The sequence below is a fragment of the Oncorhynchus clarkii genome, chromosome 27 (genome assembly GCF_045791955.1).
Source record: "Oncorhynchus clarkii lewisi isolate Uvic-CL-2024 chromosome 27, UVic_Ocla_1.0, whole genome shotgun sequence".
NCBI lineage: Eukaryota > Metazoa > Chordata > Actinopteri > Salmoniformes > Salmonidae > Oncorhynchus > Oncorhynchus clarkii.
Genome location: NC_092173.1, coordinates 21654445 through 21673510, shown reverse-complemented (window position 1 = coordinate 21673510; position 19066 = coordinate 21654445). Strand labels below are relative to the sequence as shown.

Sequence of the window (19066 nt, the reverse complement as noted above, 5' to 3'; positions counted from 1 at the left end):
GTACCAGGTAATAACATGGCTATATACAGGGTGTACCAGGTAATAACATGGCTATATACAGGGAGTACCAGTACCGAATCAATGTGCAGGGGTACGAAGTAATTGAGATAGCTAGTGTGAAACTGTGTGTGAGTTAGTGTGTGTGTGTGTGTGTGTGTGTGTGTGTGTGTGTGTGTGTGTGTGTGTGTGTGTGTGTGTGTGTGTGTGTGTGTGTGGCGTCAGTATGCATTTGTGTGCATGTTATGTGTGTGTGGGCATATGTGGTGTGTGTGTTGTGGTGTCAGTGTAAGTATCTGTGAGTGTGTGGGTAGAGTCCAGTGTGTGTGTGCATAAAGTCGGTGCATGAGAGTTGGTGCATAAAGGGTCAATGCAGGTAGTCTGGGTAGCCATTTGATTAGCTATTTAGCCGTCTTGTTTAGAAGTCTTATGGCTTGGGGCAAGAAGCTGTTCAGGGTCCTATTGGTTCCAGACTTAGTGCACTGGTACCACTTGCCATGTGATAGCAGAAAGAACAGTCTATGGCTTGGGTGGCTGGAGCCTTTGACCCTTTTTTGGGCCTTCCTCTGACACTGCCTGGTATAGGGGTCCTGGATGGCAGTAAGCTCGGACCGAGTGATGTATTAGGCCGTACTCATAACCCTCTGTAGAGGGTTATTACGGTCGGGTGCCTTATAGTTGCCGTACCAAGCGGTGATGCAGCCAGTCAAGATGCTCTCAATGGTGCAGCTGTAGAACTTTTTGAGGATCTGTGGGCCCACACCAAATCTTTTAAGCCTCCTGAGGGGGAAAAGGACACATCCCTTGACAAAACTATCTGTTGTTGTTATAAAACCCATACCTTGCATCAGTCAACAATTACTTGTTTCTCAAACACAGCTCATTGCTATCTGTTTTATACTGTGTCCATAACAGTATGAAAAGTGTATCCTGCTTCTATACACAACCGTAGTGCAACAGTCTCAATGGTTCTTAGAGTCTACACTTAAAAGTTATTGATAGGCCTTCTGTATCGTTGTGTGCCAAACATTCTGTGCTAATTAGGAAATAGGTTATTGTTAGAAATATAGTCAATCATAATAGGCTACATAACTACTACAGGTAATCATTGCATTTTATTCAGATTAAATCCAATTTTATTTGTCACATTCGCCAAATACAACAGGTATTTGACCTTACAGTTAAATGCTTACTTACAAGCCCTTAACCAACAATGCAGTTAAGAAAAATAAGTGCTAAGGAAGTATTTACTAAAATAAACTGAAGTAGAAAATAGGAAAATAACAAATAATTAAAGAGCAACAATAAGATAACAGTAGCGAGGCTATATACAGGGGGTACCGGTACAGAGTCAATTTGCGGGGGCACAGGTTAGTCGAGGTAATATTTACATTTAGGTAGAGGTAAAGTGACTATGCATAGATAATAAACAGAGAGTAGTAGCACCGTAAAAATGAGGGTGGATCAATGCAAATAGTCCAGGTAGCCATTTGATTAGCTGTTCAGGAGTCTTATGGTTTGGGTTTAGAAACTGATAAGAAGCCTTTTGAACCTACGATGATATTGGCCCTAAAGACCTAGCTGTGATGTGGATAGTGGCTAGTGAGATGCCATGTAGCTTGGCCTTTAATAGCCATTTGACTAGAATTATGAAGTAAGAACAACTGGCTCACAAAGAGGGAATTTGTGCAGTTTCTCAATCCCCACATCCACCACCTTTTAGGAACCCCACCAATGATTGACAGACACATGGCCAATCAGCGTCCTAGTTGTCCTGTGACGCAACAACCCCCACATGGGCGGGATTATGCAGAAGGATATTGCGCATGTGCTTCTTCCGTTATACGCCACGGACAGAGAGGTCAGCCTGTTGTGTGTTTTTATTCGTAAACGTTAAATATCAAACGGTAGTTCTGATTCATAAATATTTAATCAGGGTTGAAATGAGCGTCATAGGATTAATATCTGGATTTGACTTCTCATCTAGCAAAGCTCCTGTTGATAAAACTACCCGTTAACGCGAACCAGCTGTAGCTTCATAGCTAGTATGTGCTTTTAGCAACGCGGGTGTATCTACATACACTAGCGTAGCCATTGATCATGCCCTTCCATTAAATTACACATAAATCATTGGACGTAGGGGGAGTTTTGTCTGAACATTAGTACGCATTGGTTTTGAAAGCATAAGGACCTTTCATATCGGTGATTAAATATTTATATTTTTAAACATGGATAAATTGATGCTCATTGATTTGGGTTCCTACGCGGTCATATTTCCATTTTACAGAGCTTGTTCACAGAAAACATACGGAAGAGTGAACTACCTGTACTAATTAGCTATCTGCGTCTCTGAACACCTGTGTGTAAATGGAAGACAGACGCAACAAACGTGTTGTCACAGAAAAGTACTGCTGCACCAGTGTTAAACCAGTGCAGCACAGGAGGTTTGATGGCACCTTAATTGGGGAGGACGGGCTCGTGGTAATGGGTGGTGTGGAATATTATCAAATACGTCAAACTTGTTTGATGCCATTCTCTCCGTTTCACACATGATTATGAGCCACCCTCCCCTCAGCAGCCTCCACTGCTGAGTAAGTGTATATTTTTATGTTTGTATAATTATTTTGATGTGATATGAAAGTACAATGATTTATGTTTCTAGAATCATACTGCAATTGATTCATGTTTAGATGGAGTATTTGGCTGTTTTGGCTTCCAGTGGCAATTCCCCCATTAAACAGAACATGTAAGGTCACTGGACTAAGGAACAACATTAGGCACCTTTAGTCCAATATTGTGCTAACACTAGAGTTGCTTTCAATTGTATTCGGAGCACAAAAACAGTCCGTGGGAAGTTAAAAACTATTTCATTTCAACTTAATGTGCTGGTTGGCAGGATGGTCGGTCATTATGATCGGGGAATTTGAAACATCATATATTCTCCAATGCACCTTGTCCTGATCTGTTTGTATTGTGACTCCAACCCCAGTATGTTGCTGCCAATCTAATTCACAGTGTTGTGTGTACAGTACCTTATACCTTTTCTCTTCTCAGGTATCATCATGTCCAGGGTGCCGATGGGCAAGGTGCTGCTGCGAAATGTTATTCGTCACACAGATGCCCACAACAAGGTGAGAGTGGGAGAGCTAGCTAAATGTGTGTGTGTAGCTGTGTTCTCTCCTCATGATAGATGTGGTCTGTTTCAGATCCAGGAGGAGTCGGAGATGTGGAAGTTGAGGGGGATGGAGAAGTGGCCATTCACCAGCCACAGATCGATGCCACGAGCCTTAAATCCATCCAGGTCCCCTCACTGTTCGAGAATGGAAGTAGTGTAGCCTGAAACATCAGCCGATGATGACTAGCTAACACTAAGGCCGTCTGAGACACTGCAATGTTATTTGGATTGTGTAAAACCACGTGAACACGTGCATGAGCTCAGCTAGTATGCATGACATGCACAAACTTCAGGTGATAGAAATCTGAATGCACTACTAGTGTTTTGAAAATATTATTTAATATTGCTTTCCAGTAGATATAGGCTATTGTCTGACATTTCAGTTGCATAAGGACCAACCACCCAGAGAACCGGTAGAATAAGTTAAAATGTCCTTTATTCAACATTCCAGCTTGTAGAGGTCCTGAGAGGAGCCTTTCCAAATAATGACATTGCGTTGTCTCAGACGGTACATAGTGTTAGTGTTAGCTATCACCGGCTGATATATCAGGCTATCTTAGGCTGTGTCCTGATTCACCACCCTTTTCCCAAAGTGTGCACTTATTTCCCGGCATGGATATAAAAGCAATGTATTTGTGTAATCATTTGTTGGAGTCAGTTTCCACCATTTTTAGATTCATGGCGGGAAGTGTGCAAGTGCACGTTTTGATAGAAGGGTGGAGAATCGGGATGCAGCCTTACAGTAGCTTAGAAGCGTGTTATATGGAACAGGTTGACAGACATCAGAATTAGAGTTCACCCATGTTGTCTATTCCTCAGGAGTCACATGCACTGTGATCGTGTGGAGGATGGGTCTGTAGACAGACTGGGAGACCGGCTGTGGAGAAGAGAACACGATTCCAGCCAGGACAAGAGGAAGGCACGCTACTGGACCAAGAAACTCTATGACTTTGAGGCCAATGATTCAGACAGGTGCATCTTTTTTTCTGTTTACAACTCTGTAGCCTTGTGAGACTGTTTGAAGTTCATATGTTTGTGTTTGAGTTGACAAACGGCGACATGCTATGAAAGGTGAATCTCTGTGCATGTTTCCTCTACAGATGGGGACACAGCGGTTTTAAGGAGCTACACCCCGAGGAGTTTAAAAGTGACTGGTAAGAAATGAACTGCATTAACATTTTTATTTTTTTATTTGACCTTTATTTAACCAGGCAAGTCAGTTAAGAACACATTCTTATTTTCAATGACGGCCTAGGAACAGTGGGTTAACTGCCTGTTCAGGGGCAGAACAACAGATTTGTACCTTGTCGGATCGGGGATTTGAACTTGCAACCTTCCGGTTACTAGTCCAACGCTCTAACCACTAGGCTACCCTGCTGCCCCAAACATGAAATACCATGTCCCATAACTGTAGTAGCTGTAGTAAGGATCAGATCAAAGTTGGCCTCCCGGGTGGCGCAGTGGTTAAGGGCGCTGTACTGCAGCGCCAGCTGTGCCACCAGAGACTCTTGGTTCGCGCCCAGGCTCTGTCGCAGCCGGCCACGACCGGGAGGTCCGTGGGGCGATTGGCCTAGCGTCGTCCGGGTTAGGGAGGGTTTGGCCGGTAGGGATGTCCTTGTCTCATCGCGCACCAGCAACTCCTGTGGCGGACCGGGCGCAGTGCACGCTGACCAGGTCGCTATGTTACGGTGTGGGATTGGTGCGGCTGGCTTCCAGATTGGATGCGCGCTGTGTTAAGAAGCTAGAAGCTAGCCTAGTTTCGGAGGCTTTTGACCTTTGGCTCTCCCGAGCCCGTACGGGAGTTGTAGCGATGAGTCAAGATAGTAACTACTAACCACAAAAATGGGGAGAAAAGGGGGTAAAATTTAAAAAAATAAAATTTACAAAATTTGTGCACCAGCTGTTGTTTACAAATATGCAAAGACCGCCCCCTTCGTCTTACTGGCTGTGTGCTGTTCTATCTTGCCGTTGCAGCGTATATCCCGCTAGCTGAATATCCACGTCGTCATTCAGCCACGATTCTGTGAAATGTAGGATATTACGGTTGGTAGGATATTTGTGATCGCACCTCGTCTAATTTATTGTCCAATGATTGCACGTTGGCGAGTAGTATTGACGGTAACGGCAGCTTTCCCAGTCGCCTTCGCCAGGTCCTGACCAGGTATCCGATTCTTTGTCATCTGTACCTGCGTCGCTTCCTCTTGCAAGTAACGCGGATGTCGATCTTGTGGGGTGTTTGGAGAATGTCTTGTGCATCGTCTTTGTTGTAGAAATCTCACTATTTGCTTCAATACAATAAAAGTTGCATAGTTATAATGCCTGATTTGTCTTTTCAGGGATAGAGACCGTGGTGATGATCAGAATGGGCATTGGAGAAAGAAAACGTCCAGACTTAAAACAGCCAAATCAAAACATCTGAAGAAGTCCTCCAAGAAGAAGAAAGAGGAAAAGCGAAGGATAGGTGAGTCAGACGGTGAGTCCAGCAGCGACAAGAGCGACAGTGTCAAACAGGAACAGAAGAGGAAAAGCAGCAAGAGCAAACATAAGAGGAAAAAGAGGGAGAGTGAGGAGGAGAGCAGCTCAGAGGAGGAGGAGGATGATGATGAGGAGAGAGGGAGAAGGAGGAAATGATAGATGGACTCCCACAGAGACTCAGGACCAGAGTCACACAAGAAGAGGAAGAAAAACTGGAAAGCAGGAGAGGACAAATCGGAGGACAGTTTTGAGGATTGAACCTTTTTCCATTGGCAGCCAGTAACCTGTACCCTCATACTTCAGTTGCTGAAAGTGAGTGGGCAAAGCTTTCACAGTTACACCCCACTTCCACTTTAGTGTCCAATGTTTCCCACTAGATTTGTTGTGAGCACGGAATCACCATAGCTAATTGCTAGAAATGTTTGTGATTTATCCAATATTAAGACAACTGAGGAATTGGCTAAAGTACAAATACAACTTTTGAACAGACCTACTGGCAGGGGAAAGCATATCGCTCTTCCCTTAACAACTTTCCTCTGCAATACTCTTCTGTGCTGTACTTCTCTTTCTGTGTACAGCTGAGCACAAACCTGTGTTCTCCCCTAAGGGCATTCAGCAGTACCTCACCTTCTGTTACTGGTTCTGCTCAAGCTGCAGTGCTCAGATAGTGAGCTGACACTGCACAAATATGGACTAAACGAAAGCCACCTAATTCCACCTCATGACAAGTTGATTGACTGCTGAGCCTTGTCTCATAGTTAGTGTTCTGGCTTGACTTTAGCTGTTATACTATGGAAAATTATGAAATTTTATGCAGATTTCCCAACCAATTGTGACAATCTTTTATGCTTTTTTAAAATTCAGTATTTATTTTAAAAATGTTTGATTTATGGGAGTCGGGATTTAACGGAATGTCAGGTGGGACATTGAAAAATAAAATGCGTATTTAGTTTTCTGAAAATGTACTCTGGTTATCACACCACTTTTAAACAGGAAGGACAAATCACATGGATCTCTTGTTATGACTGCAGGAAATCTACATGACTATCATTCACAAGTCTTCTCAGTAGGCCTATAGCCTTTCTATTTCATGAGCTTGAGCATGAATTTGACTCTTCATGCATCAAATTCTATTAAATATTGCCCCTTGGGTTGAATACGTCCAGAACTGGGTACCGTTTACCATATAACATTGTATAAATGGTGTACGGTTTCCCTCTAGTGTTAAGTTTTTACAGTACTCGCTGTAGAAGTAATGTGCAAGAAAATGGAATAGGTCAGCACTGAATGAGAATTTCTACATCACTATATAAACTCCTTTTAAGAGACCTGCTGAAAAAGGTGCTGTCGTCTAAAACAGGTTTGAGCGGCATAGTTTTATTCTTACGTAGAGAGCAGGCCACTGCTATATGGTATCTTTTCAAGTTCATGCCTTTCTCCTTAATGATCATGCTGTACAAGGTTAATTTATTATTTAGTGGAAGGGCTAGGAGGCCTACAGGGTCTAATATCCTGTTATCTATGGTGTGTTGTCTCCACCTAGTGGATCAATCAGTGTAGTAGACCCTGAGGATTGATTGACTCATGGCCTCTTTTGACTTCATCAGAATAAATAGTTTATTTGTGACAAATAAAGGAATATTGTTTCTGACCTGATGTTTGTATACTTTGACAACAGCTTACTTTGAGACCCTTGAAGTCCCCCACATGTTTGTCTCAACAGGCACAAGATATGATATCTTAATATATATTTGATAAGATACATGCCTTAATGCATATAGGCCTTCCCACTGATCCGTTTGCAAGCACCTTTCATGATTTTGACAAAAGGATCCAGGATCACCGTAAGAAAAGGACACGGCACAACCGGTACAGTTAACCCACACAAAAAATTTAATGCCCTCTCATAAGGGATAAGTGGTCCAAACCTTGTCATACTAAATAGGGGGAAGTGTGAGGACACAGGTTTTTAATGTAAAAACTTGTGGCCAACACCCAAATGCTCAGTAAAAAGTTGTGACATATGACTTACATAGTACACATACACCAATGTTTTTAATATACTTCTATATGTATTTTTTTTGTTGTCTTTTTATCTAGACCAGCCAGATACAATACCGATTAATATCATACAGTCACATCAGGAACAATACCTAGTAATATCATACAGTCCAACCAGCATGGAGGAGTCCACAGGTTTTTCAGGTCCATCCTCTCTATGCTAACATTTGAAATCGGCATGTGTAGAGTTCTATATTTTTATTAATGTATAGACTGGTGTGATACTTGTCCTCGTATCGTCGTGTCTTCGTGTGCAAAAGTCTTTGAAAGAACCCAAAGGATGGTCAACATACAAGATACCTGGTTGTTCACTTTACAGTGTGATCTTTTTAACATTTAAAAGGAAAAGTTACAAATGCCCCAACCCTTGGCATGTCAAAGAACAAAAAAACTCAAAGCATCACTCCCCATGAAACGGGGAAAACCATGATAGAAAGGAAAGTGTATGACTACAATGAGCAGCATCCTCCATTCGTACATATTTTAGAATAAGGCACTGCTGCAGAAACTAATGAAATGTCCAACAACTCTGTGTCGCTCTGGGAGTATGAGGGGAGGCAGGATGAAAGGGGACTGTTTTCTTCTCCAGCAACTCTCTGAGTCTGTGTATGCATGTAGATTTATTTGTTAGATATGTAAATGTGTATGCATGAGGGTGTATGTGTCAAACTGTTGGTGCGTGTGTGTGTGTCTTTGAGAGAGCCAGAGAGGCCAGGCTGTATCTCTTACACTGTGCTCTCCAGCATCCATTCAGTGCTGCTGAAAGTGACTCTCCGGTTAGCGAGCGGTGAGGACTCCACGTTGAGCTGGTTGGTGGACTTGTGCCGCCTCGTCCGCGCTCTGCGGGGGTAACTGTGGCTCTGAAATATGGAGTAGTCTCCCCCGTCAAAGCTGAACCTGTGCCTAGTTCGTGCCAGCTCATTATTAAATCCCATGTTGGCCAGGGCGCTCTTGTCCTTGAGCCTGGGGGCCTCCTTGGTGCTGGCGTTGGGACCTAGGAGACACAAGGATATGGTGGAGCCCATCAAGCTGCTTTCTGTCTGTGTGTCCTCTGACGGGGGGCCAGATCCAGAGCGCTGGGCGTCCAGGCTGGTCCTCCTCACCTTGTCCGTGGGCAGGGGGGGCAGCTCCACTTCCAGGATGGCCGTGGTGGCCAGAGGAGTGTCCCACTCCCTCTTGTCACTGTCGACCTTCAGCACCAGGGCCATGCACTCTTTGGCTGCCACCGGTTGCGCTTCTCTCTGGTGGCTGTCCTCGGCAGGCTGTTTGGAGGTGGAGCGCTGGAGTCTGTGCTGGCTGCCGTTGGTCTGGGAGTGCATGCTGGAGCTGACCTTGACCTTGCTGTCCTCGGGGCTGCTGTGGGCTTTGTAGCGGATCATGAGGATGATGATAAACACCAGCACTGAAGCCACGATGATGCCGCCAATGATGATTATCATGGTGCCGCCCAGAAACTGGCTGTGGATGAAGCGACACTGGCTGACCTCGCTGGCTGTGTGGAACTGGACGCAGCCGACCACGCGCGTGGCCGTCAGAGAGGTGATGCCGTCGTCGTACACCGCCAGGACACACAGGTCATACTCCCGGCCCGCCGCCAGGTCGTTGATCAGGAAGGTCTTACTGGTGGACGGGATCATTCTGCAGAAAAAATGAAGGAATAAACAGGAATGGTGAAGGTTAGCTTTGCCACCAATATGCTGTATGGAACAAAAGAGTGCCAGACCGTGTCACACTGCATTCCCATTAACGGCATGCACGTAAGAAGATTTAACCTGACACTAAGGTGTTTGAAAAAACACAGAAAAAAGACAGCCATGCCAACTTACTTCAGCTCCAGTGAGGCTTTAAATATCTCCCATATATTTGGGGCCCAAGTAAAGACAACAGTGCTGACACTTGACTTAGACACTAGGCAATGTTACATGGTGACAGTGCAAAATATCTCCCCCAGCATTTTATGTATACTATGATTGCAAAAGGTAAACAAAAGGTAAACAGCAAGGTGACAAACAAGCCATCACTATATATATATATATATACTGTATATGTCACATCATCTTCAAGGAAAGACAACGCAGGCTTCTGGCCAAATGCCCAAGTTTGATGTTGTGTGAAATAAACACATTGTCTGTGAACATGAAGGAGAAAGACATTGTCTTTAGGCGGACATCTGTGTTAATATAATTAAAAACATGGCCATTTTCCCCTCAAGGAACACTTTGATGGTTGTCACTTGTAGGTAATAATATATCACCTAAAGACTAAACAACACGCAGGTCACTGTTTAAACACAGGGGAGAACATTATACAGGAGAATAGCTAATTAAATCAGAAACGATAAAATTAGCAAAGTCAACCAACGACAACAGCTTTAAACTGGACCTTTTGATTCCTTTGAGAAAACTTTCCAGTTCACTTTTTTCATTTGTGCCCCGGTATTGGTGGTGCACACTGGGTCAAATAGACCTAAGTACTCTCAATTCAATAAGGGTATTTTAATGAGTAATACAAAATGGCAGTGTGAGCACAAACAGTGCAATCAGAAAGTATTCGGACCCCTTCCCCTTTTCTACACTTTGTTTGGTTACAGCCTTATTATAAAATTAACTAAATAAATACAAATCTTCATCAATCTACACACAATACCCCATAATAACAAAGTGAAAACAGGTTTTTAGAAATGTTTGCAAATGTGTTACAAATAAAAAACAGAAATATATTATTTACATAAGTATTCAGGCCCTTTGCTATGAGACTCAAAATTGAGCTCAGGTGCATCCTGTTTCCATTGATCATCCTTGAGATGTTTCTACAACTGGATTGGAGTCCAACTGTGGTAAATTCAATTGATTGGACATGATTTGGAAAGGCACACACCTGTCTATATAAAGCTCCCACAGTTGACAGTGCATGTCAGAGCAAAAACCAAGCCATGAGGTCGAAGGAATTGCTCGTGGAGCTCCAAGACAGGATTGAGTTGAGGCACAGATCTGGGGAAGGTCCGCAAGATCACAGAGGCCTCCATCATTCTTAAATGGAGGAAGTTTGGAACCCCCAAGACTCTTCCTAGAGCTGGCTGCCCAGCCAAACTGAGCAATCAGGGGAGAAGGGCCTTGGTCAGGGAGGTGACCAAGAACCCGATGGTCACTCTGACAGAGCTCCAGAGTTCCTCTGTGGAGATAGGAGAACCTTACAGAAGGACAACCTTCTCTGCAGCACTCAACCAATCAGGCCTTTATGGTTGAGTGGCCAGACGGAAGCCGCTCCTCAGTAAAAGGCACATGACAGCATGCTTGGAGTTTGCCAAAAGGCACCTACAGGACTCTCAGACCATGAGAAAGATTCACTGGTCTGATGAAACCAAGATTGAACTCGTTGGCCCCCAAATGCCAAGTGTCACGTCTGGAGGAAATCTGGCACCACCCCTACGGTGAAGCATGGTGGTGGCAGTATCATGCTGTGGGGATATTTTTCAGCGGCGAGACTGGGAGACTAGTCAGGATCGAGGGAAAGATGAACGGAGCAAAGTACAGAGAGATCCTTGATGAAAACCTGCTCTAGAGCACCCAGGATGAAGGTTCACCTTCCAACAGGACAACAACCCTAAGCACATAGCAAAGCCAACGCAGGAGTGGCTTCGGGACAAGTCTCTGAATGTCCTTAAGTGGCCCAGCCAGAGCCCAGATTTGAACCCGATCCATGTAAATTACAGCATCGAGTCTTCTTGGGTATGACGCCTCAAGTTTGGCACACCTGTATTTGGAGAGTTTTTCCCCATTCTTCTCTGCAGATCCTCTCAAGCTCTGACAGGGTGGATGGGGAGTGTCACTACACAGCTATTTTCAGGTCTCTCCAGAGATGTTGGATCGGGTTCGAATCCGGGCTTAAAGAAATATCACATTTACATAAGTATTCAGACGCTTTATTCAGTACTTTGTTGAAGCATCTTTGGCAGCGATTACAGGCTGTAATCTCTACCAAAGGTGCTTCAACAAAGTACTAAGTAAAGGGTCTGAATACTTATGCAAATGTGATATTTCTTTGAGCTGTTTTTGCTTTGTCATTATGGGGTATTTTAGGGGTATTATGGGGTATTTTAGAATAAGGTTGTAACGTAAACAAATGTGGAAAAAGTCAAGGGGTCTGAATACTTTCCGAATACACTGAATTTCTCTTTTAAGATGGACTGAAATTAATGATTTCATTGGAGTAGACATGAGTCATTCATCAATGTGAAATAAATTACATGTTGTAATATCTATCATATTAAACAGGGTCCCCTAATGTTCCACTGATAGTAATTCAAATGTGAGAAGCCTCTAGCTGCAGAAGTTAGCATGCTCATGTCCCAGAATCTGGCTCACAGGTGTCCTAGGAACAATTATGTCCTATTGGGATTATGTTAAGGGAAGGGGTTATTGTTGGGTTGGGGTTAAGGACTGGGACGTGATAGTGCCTGCTGAACCTGGATAATATTGAGACAAAAGGGTATATTTAAGCAATAAGGCCTGAGGGGGTGTGGTAAAGGGCTGTTCTTAAAAAAGGCGCAACGTGGAGTGCCTGGATACAGCCCTTAGCCGTGGTATATTGGCCATATATCACAAACCCCTGAGGTACCTTATTGCTATTACAAACTGGTTATCAACGTAATTAGAGCAGTAAAAATAAATGTTTTGTCATACCCGTGGTATACGGTCTGATATACCACGGCTGTCAGCCAATCAGCATTCAGGGCTTGTACCACCCAGTTTATAATTACACTCTAAAGGCCAAGTCATATGTCTTAACCGTGTAATCTTTCTTTTCTCATAGGCTTAGAGCTAATAAACTGGAAATGTAAAGTCATACTATGCATTTTTATCAATTGAAATCAACATATGGTCTGTTTATACCCTCTTTTATCCCTAAACCATAATACATTTTGCGCATACTTAAATGTAGTGACATAGTTAATCATACAGCACCTATTCAGCTCTGGGAGTTATGGATGTATTATAATGGACTGTCATGCCATTCAGCAGATGGGCATTCCAGATGGCTCAGAACGTCTCCAGAGCTGGTTCAGACCCCCACCCCACCCCAGCCTCATCCCCACCCGCACCCTCTTTTTTTGTTCAATTGAATGCCATTGTCTATAACTGTTCTGTACTTGTCATGTATTGGTATGTTTTATGTGGACCCCAGGAGGAGTAGCTGCTGCACTAAACCCCCTTTCCACCAGCTCCAGTCCTCCAGCCCTAGTGCTCCCATTCCCCCAGCACCAGCCCCCACATGGCTTACCTGTAAACCAGTGTGTCGTCTGCAGTGCTGTTGTACTGAATCTGGTACATCCTGATGCCTGGGATGTGGCGCTCGGAGGGCCACCGAATCACAGCCGAGGAGGAGGTCAACTCGACCACCACCACCCTCCTGTCCTGGTGCTTGTCATGGCCCTTGGTGTCGTTGCCTGACTTGGAGGAGGTGGTGATGTCAGAGAGGCCCCGATCAGCCTCGCGCATGTGATGCAATGTGTTGTTTACGAACAGGGGCAGAGGGATCATGTTGATCTCCACGGCAGCTGTGGCGATGCCTGCAGCATTGGAGGCCACACAGTTGAAGGCACCGCTGTCCTTTAGGGTGGTGATGAGGATGTCCAAGGTACCGTTGTCATACAGGATGGTGCGGGAGTTGTTATGCACCAGCTTGCCGTCTGGGAAGCGCCAGTGGATGGCCGGGTCTGGGTCTCCCATGGCCTTGCACTTGAGGGTGACCCCCTGGCCCTCCATGACGTAGGGCTTGGTGGATAGGTTCTTGGTGATGAGCGGGGGCTCGCAGATGAACTCCTCCTCCTGGATGGACCAGAAGTACTTGTCCATGAGGTGCTCCGGGGAGGCGCATGTCTCCAGGTCGTCGTGTCGTGTCAGTCTGCGGAGCCACAGCAGCTCACAGTTACAGTGGAGAGGGTTCCCTCCGAAGCTCACTGCCAGGGAAGACGGGTTGGAGCCCTTGGCGTCTGACAGCACCTGGGCGTGCTGAAACAGGCTGTCTGGAGGTAGCTTCTGCAGCCGGTTGGAGGTCATATCCAGACGAACCAGCTTGGTGAGGAGCGTGAAAGTCCCAGCTCCGATGTGATCGATCAGGTTGTGATCAAGCGTGAGGATGTTGATGTGGCTCATCCTGCCTATCTCCTCCCAGGGCAGGGTCCTCAGGTTGTTGTTGGACAGATCCAGGTCCTCGATGGTCGACACAAACTCATCAAAAGAGGTAGGGGCCACGTGGTGGATCTGGTTGTTCCCCAGTATGAGGTGGCGGAGGTTGACCAAGCCTTTGAAGTGGTCGCTCTTGATGACACTGAGGCGGTTGCCGTCCATGTGGAGGGCTCGTAGGGAGCGCAGTCCCAGGAAGGCATGGGGCGTGATCTGGCTGATGGTGTTACGGGACAGGGTGAGGTGGACCAGGCTGGTCATGTTGAAAAAGTCTTTCCTGCGGATGATGGTGATGAAGTTGTCTGTGAGGCGCAGCTCCACGGTCTTGCGGTCGATGGTTGGGGGCACAAACAGCAGACCGGTCTTGGCACAGAGCAGAGTCAGAGTGGGGGAGAGGTGCTGGCAGATGCAGCGGCCGGGGCAGTTGTAGCCCTTCACCAGCACCGCACATAGAAGTACACACAGCAGCACACACACAACCAGCCGCTCCATTGTCTGTCTGTCTGTCTGTCTGTCTGTCTGTCTGTCTGTCTGGGTGTCAACTTCCAGATCCTGGAACAGATAGAGAGAGAAATGGCAGAGATACGTTAAAACTGGTATATTTGGGGGGTTTAAAATCATATAATTTATAATGAACAGATGTTACACAAATGGAGTCATCAACCAAGATGATGGAAACTGCTAGTAGGGTACCGATCACCAGAGAGACATGTGAGACATGTTAGAGGTTGTTGTGAGATGATAGAAGACTGAACCCCAGCCCACCCATTATTCCAGTAAGAAAACACAGAATCGCCAGCAAAACAAACACAAACTGGATAATATGCCAGCAGACTGCTGCATCAATGTCGATCCCTTACAAATTTGAATAATTAGTGTCGTTTTTACACGGAGCTAATATGTCATAAACTTCCCTGTCATACTTCCCGTATGGTTTGTGTGTTTTTCTAGCTCTGAACTTCACAACAGTGTAGGGAATTATTAAGGGGAGAAAGGGTGCTTGTCAGCACTGCTTAAGGATTTATATGACCTTTTCATGCTCCCTTCACTCTTCATGCTTCAGAAATGTGCTGCAGAATTAGACATGAGTTTGTCAAGTAAATCATAGCAACTAAACATGAAGGTGAAAAGTGAGATGAGAGACCTTGGTTCTAAATCCATCAGATGGAGGTATTATTAGATGGTTCTGAGGTGTTGAGGCTGATCTTCAGAGTCTCTGATCCCCATTTAGTGCTATTGATTCCAGCTCTGTGAGAGCATAAGTGACAGGTGTAAAAAGAGAACCTTGGGTGTAATAACCACCAAATCCCAATGGAACCCCATTCTTTCATGACGGCTGCCATATTGCCATGCAGCAGTTTTTCCTATTTTCGGCATCAATCTTTGTTGCTCATGCATTTAACCCTGGATGTTAATCACAGATGGAGCCCATTCAGGGATATGATGATAACTGACTGTTATCCACAGGTAACCAATCATTCCTGGCTATGTGTTTTGAAAATAACTGTCTCGACTGCCAGGCTTTTGATTTGTCTTTAGCTTGTCTTTTCCTGTGGATCAGATGTTCTTTCCATTTCTTTATCGTATATCACACATCAAGTGATTCATACCATATGACATGAATCTTTTGATTGTTGTACTGTATTGAGAAAACAGATATTAAACTTTTTGTTCAATGAAACTCAAGATATAGACAGCAAAACGTTAACAATATCTACTGAGTTTGACTATAACAGTCTATTTTATTCCTATGTGTATATGTCCTATATGTACATTTACATTGAGGTCAAATCTGTTCTTCACAATCAGGGAATGTCACAGGTGGTGGTGGGGGGGTTCTTCTATGCGAGAATATCTTTCTAAACTCCCGATAGAATCCATTTATATAGAAAATACCCTTTATTGCTGGCAGCACACTATGCCTGGCTTGTGTAAATTAATTCTCCCAATGTGACCTTTTTTTAGTAGCTGGGGAGGTTACATTAATGAAGTAGGTTATAGCTAAACTAATCTTATTTCATACAACAAAAGTCTTACATCACTGCAAAAATAACCTTGTCTCATATACTTTTAGGTAGAATATTGTTCTCCAATAATTGTGTAAGCATTCAAATGGTAACTAGGCCACAGAGCTCATGGTTTCTCTGAGGACCATCTGTGCTCTAGCGTTTCCTGCCATCACCGTCGCGGATACTCTATTGATCTCTCAGCATCTCCGGTGAAGAAGAAAAAAAACTTTGTTGCCATGGCAACTCCGGTGTAGAATGTAGGTCTTTGAATCACATTAAGATGTTAAGCTGCCAGAAAAACGAGGCTTCAATCCTAATGGAGATAGGGAAGATAAGGACATTTACAAGACCTTGTATCAGCCAACCCCTTCAAAACCACACTAAGTGTGTCTATAGGTGAGGAGTACGTGAGGAGCATATAAAACTATGCATTGGAATTCAAGTGCAAACTGAAATGAATGAAATAGTAATACACTGGTGGCAATGCTGTCTTTGTATTTGATCAGTGGCGACCCGTCATTCAGGGCACCTGGGGGGGGGGGGGGGGCTTGCCTGTTTTGCTTGTTATTTTGGCATTAATACGTGTCACATAACAGTTTGCAAACAATGTAAAAACATTATTTATTTGTTTACATTTCATAGAGACATTTCTTGAGTAAGGCAGCTCCAAAATGCACGTGTTTCAGCCTAGCTCAGTGCTTTCTGTGGTGGTGGGGCAGCCAGCAGAAAATACAGAGCGTTGCGCATGATTTGCTCAGTTTTCTGTCATGATTGGTTCAGTTTTCTGTCACTCATGGGACAGTAGTCATCCCTAATTCTAAGGTTAGAGCTCTAAAATATTTGCCCCTTGGGTTCTGCCATAGAGTTATATTAGAAGTGCCCATCCAAGAAGGCTCAAGGTCATTGGCCACAGAATGACATCAAATCACGTCATATCTACAGTAGCTTTGATTAAACTCAACATCTTACTTTCAAAGTCTTAGCTAGCAGTCATCATCAAGTCGACAATCCTTTTTAATCCTTGTCATCTGAAGAGAAATAATGAAGAGAAATTATAGATAAAACGTGCTCATTGACCATGGACACAAAGATTACACAACAAGTTGGAAATCCAAATTCAACAATGAGTCATTTGGAAGGAATCAGTGGCAAACTGCAGGCGTTGCAAAGAAACCACTAACGTTAGCCTGCTATTCAATGGAGTGGCTGTTTTTTCCCCCAGAGTTCCCGCCATAAATCCAGAGAATGCAAGACTCTGATGACAAAATTTCCCACAAAGGACCGCTGCGCCACCTTCACAAGGTGAGTCTCGGACTAAAATGCCTGTTTGAGTTAACTCAAAGCGACTTGCACATATTTATCTTAAAATAGTCATAGATTTACCCTGTTCTGGATTAAACAAAGCCGATTGAAAGACGGAGGATTAGAGCTACTCTAGGACTAAATTGAAGTTCAAATGAATCCTTCAGAGAGGCGGAAGTGGCAAGATGGCGGACTGAAAACAGCTATGTAGGCCACCTCAAGATAAAAACATAATATTCAATATCGGTAAATTAGACTAAATATTAGCACTACACAATCTGGTGGGTAATAACCTTCAATCTGGATAACAGCACAAAACAAATAATGAGACAAGAGAAATTTATTGACAAATATTATGAAAACAAATATTACGAAAACAAGCAACACCTAACATGATGGAGAGTAAGACAGGGGAACCTATTTCAAAACGAAAACGCAACTATTCTACAGACACGGACAATTGAATATTTTCATCACCGGGAATGGTAAAGGTCGAAACCGATCTGTTAAAACCAATAAATGACAAACAGGGTATACTTGAACTAGTCAGTAAGGATATAAAAGACTTGAAGGCCTCGAGATGAGTGACGAAACAGCTGTGACATTGGAGAAAGACACAAACAAGCTAAAAGGGACAGTCTTTAAGATTGAAACAGAAGTTAATGACCTTAAAAAGGAGAACGTCGTTCTGAGAGAAGCCTTACTTGACATACAGACTAGATCCATGAGAGAGAATCTGGTACTTACAGATTCCAAGAGAAAGAAGGAGAAGTTCCTGAATATGTAGTTAGAGAGTTCCTCCTTACAGCGCTTCCGATTCCACACGAAGCTATCAACAAAATCCAACTTGAATGAGTACACCGCTTCAGGCAGGGGTATGAACGCCCAATTGTTGCCAAATGTTCTTTCTTTAAATATAAAATAATGGTTAAAAGCCTGGCGAAAAGACTTGCTGGCATGAATGATCAGTTCCCGAAGGAAATTGCAGAACGGCGTAAAGTTCTGTATCCAATTTTCAAGGAAAATAGATTGACAGGGATACGCGTAGTTCTCGTCGTCGATAAACATGGCAAGATTCTCATAGAGTTGGCAAATAAGGAAACACACAATTCTAGCCTGGTTATGGATTATAATAACACAACAAAAAATATGGCTTTTCTATCTATCATCAAATATAACTAATTGGAACACAAAAACACTAATTCAACATGGTGGAGATAAAAACTCAGTAAACAGAAGGCACAGTATGTGTGGATGGATGGTGTGTGTTTTTTGATGTTTGGGAAAGTGTGGTGTTGAGTGAGAAAGGAAATGGTTGCATATCCCAGAACCAATGTATTGCTGTGAGCGGGGGTGTGAGAGAGCTTTCAATGTCGTTCAGATGAGGGATATACATTTTATAATGAATTATACGTCTTATTTATCATGGTGGAACAGTGTTTTAAAACAAGTTATACATATAATTTATTTATTGTCCTATCATGGGATCTAAACTGGTCAAATAAATTATACATATAATTTATTTATTTATGGTCCTGTATTGATGGAACGGTCCACAACCCTATACCCTAGACACCCACCTGTATGACCCAGATACTAAGGAGAAGACCCTATCTGTTTTATGGGCCTGCTGTAAGCGGCCTGTATGCAGCCAAAATGCAGTCAGAGACCTAGAGCAGCACTGCCCCCTCAAGATTCTACGCCTGTTTGGCAGGGTTGGTCCTGCAAAGCCCCCTGAAGGGAGAGCATAATATACAAGGAATTTCTCAAAGCTGCTAATGAGAACCTTGACGACCTTGTACCTAGCCGGTGGGGATTCCGGTGGGGTGCCCCCACCCAGGCAGCGGCAGTGCTGGCAACAC

At 43.9% G+C, this 19066-nt stretch overlaps 2 protein-coding genes across 5 annotated transcripts; one reads left to right on the top strand and one right to left on the bottom strand.

Moving 5' to 3' along the window:
* Nucleotides 1-1816: 1816 nt before the first annotated feature.
* On the top strand, nucleotides 1817-7048 carry LOC139385699 (uncharacterized protein NKAPD1-like). 4 transcript variants are annotated; one of them, XM_071130975.1, is made up of 7 exons: nucleotides 1840-1858; nucleotides 2285-2588; nucleotides 3052-3128; nucleotides 3204-3298; nucleotides 3992-4144; nucleotides 4273-4326; nucleotides 5509-7048. In XM_071130975.1, the coding sequence occupies exons 3-7, from the start codon at nucleotides 3060-3062 to the stop codon at nucleotides 5801-5803; spliced, it is 666 nt and encodes a 221-aa protein (XP_070987076.1). In that variant the 5' UTR covers nucleotides 1840-1858; nucleotides 2285-2588; nucleotides 3052-3059; the 3' UTR covers nucleotides 5804-7048. The 4 variants fall into 4 exon arrangements, with proteins under 4 accessions (XP_070987075.1, XP_070987074.1, XP_070987073.1 ...); XM_071130974.1 differs by having other exon boundaries at nucleotides 1817-2588; XM_071130973.1 differs by lacking the exon at nucleotides 2285-2588 and having other exon boundaries at nucleotides 1823-1858.
* Nucleotides 7049-7254: 206 nt separating this feature from the next.
* Nucleotides 7255-14439, bottom strand: LOC139385698 (leucine-rich repeat and fibronectin type III domain-containing protein 1-like). Its single transcript, XM_071130971.1, has 2 exons — nucleotides 12989-14439; nucleotides 7255-9346 (listed from the first exon to the last, which is right to left on the bottom strand). The coding sequence occupies exons 1-2, from the start codon at nucleotides 14383-14385 to the stop codon at nucleotides 8434-8436; spliced, it is 2310 nt and encodes a 769-aa protein (XP_070987072.1). The 5' UTR covers nucleotides 14386-14439; the 3' UTR covers nucleotides 7255-8433.
* Between the last annotated feature and the right edge of the window lie 4627 nt (nucleotides 14440-19066).

Bases quoted from the DNA above. Each gene is read 5' to 3' on its own strand.
- LOC139385698 (XM_071130971.1), bottom strand. From the start codon at position 14,385: ATGGAGCGGCTGGTTGTGTGTGTGCTGCTGTGTGTACTTCTATGTGCG. The intron at 9,347-12,988 runs GTAAGCCATGTG...TTTTTTCTGCAG, and splicing joins GACGACACACTGGTTTACAG to AATGATCCCGTCCACCAGTA.
- LOC139385699 (XM_071130972.1), top strand. From the start codon at position 3,060: ATGTCCAGGGTGCCGATGGGCAAGGTGCTGCTGCGAAATGTTATTCGT. The intron at 4,145-4,272 runs GTGCATCTTTTT...TTTCCTCTACAG, and splicing joins GAGGCCAATGATTCAGACAG to ATGGGGACACAGCGGTTTTA. The intron at 4,327-5,508 runs GTAAGAAATGAA...TTGTCTTTTCAG, and splicing joins GAGGAGTTTAAAAGTGACTG to GGATAGAGACCGTGGTGATG.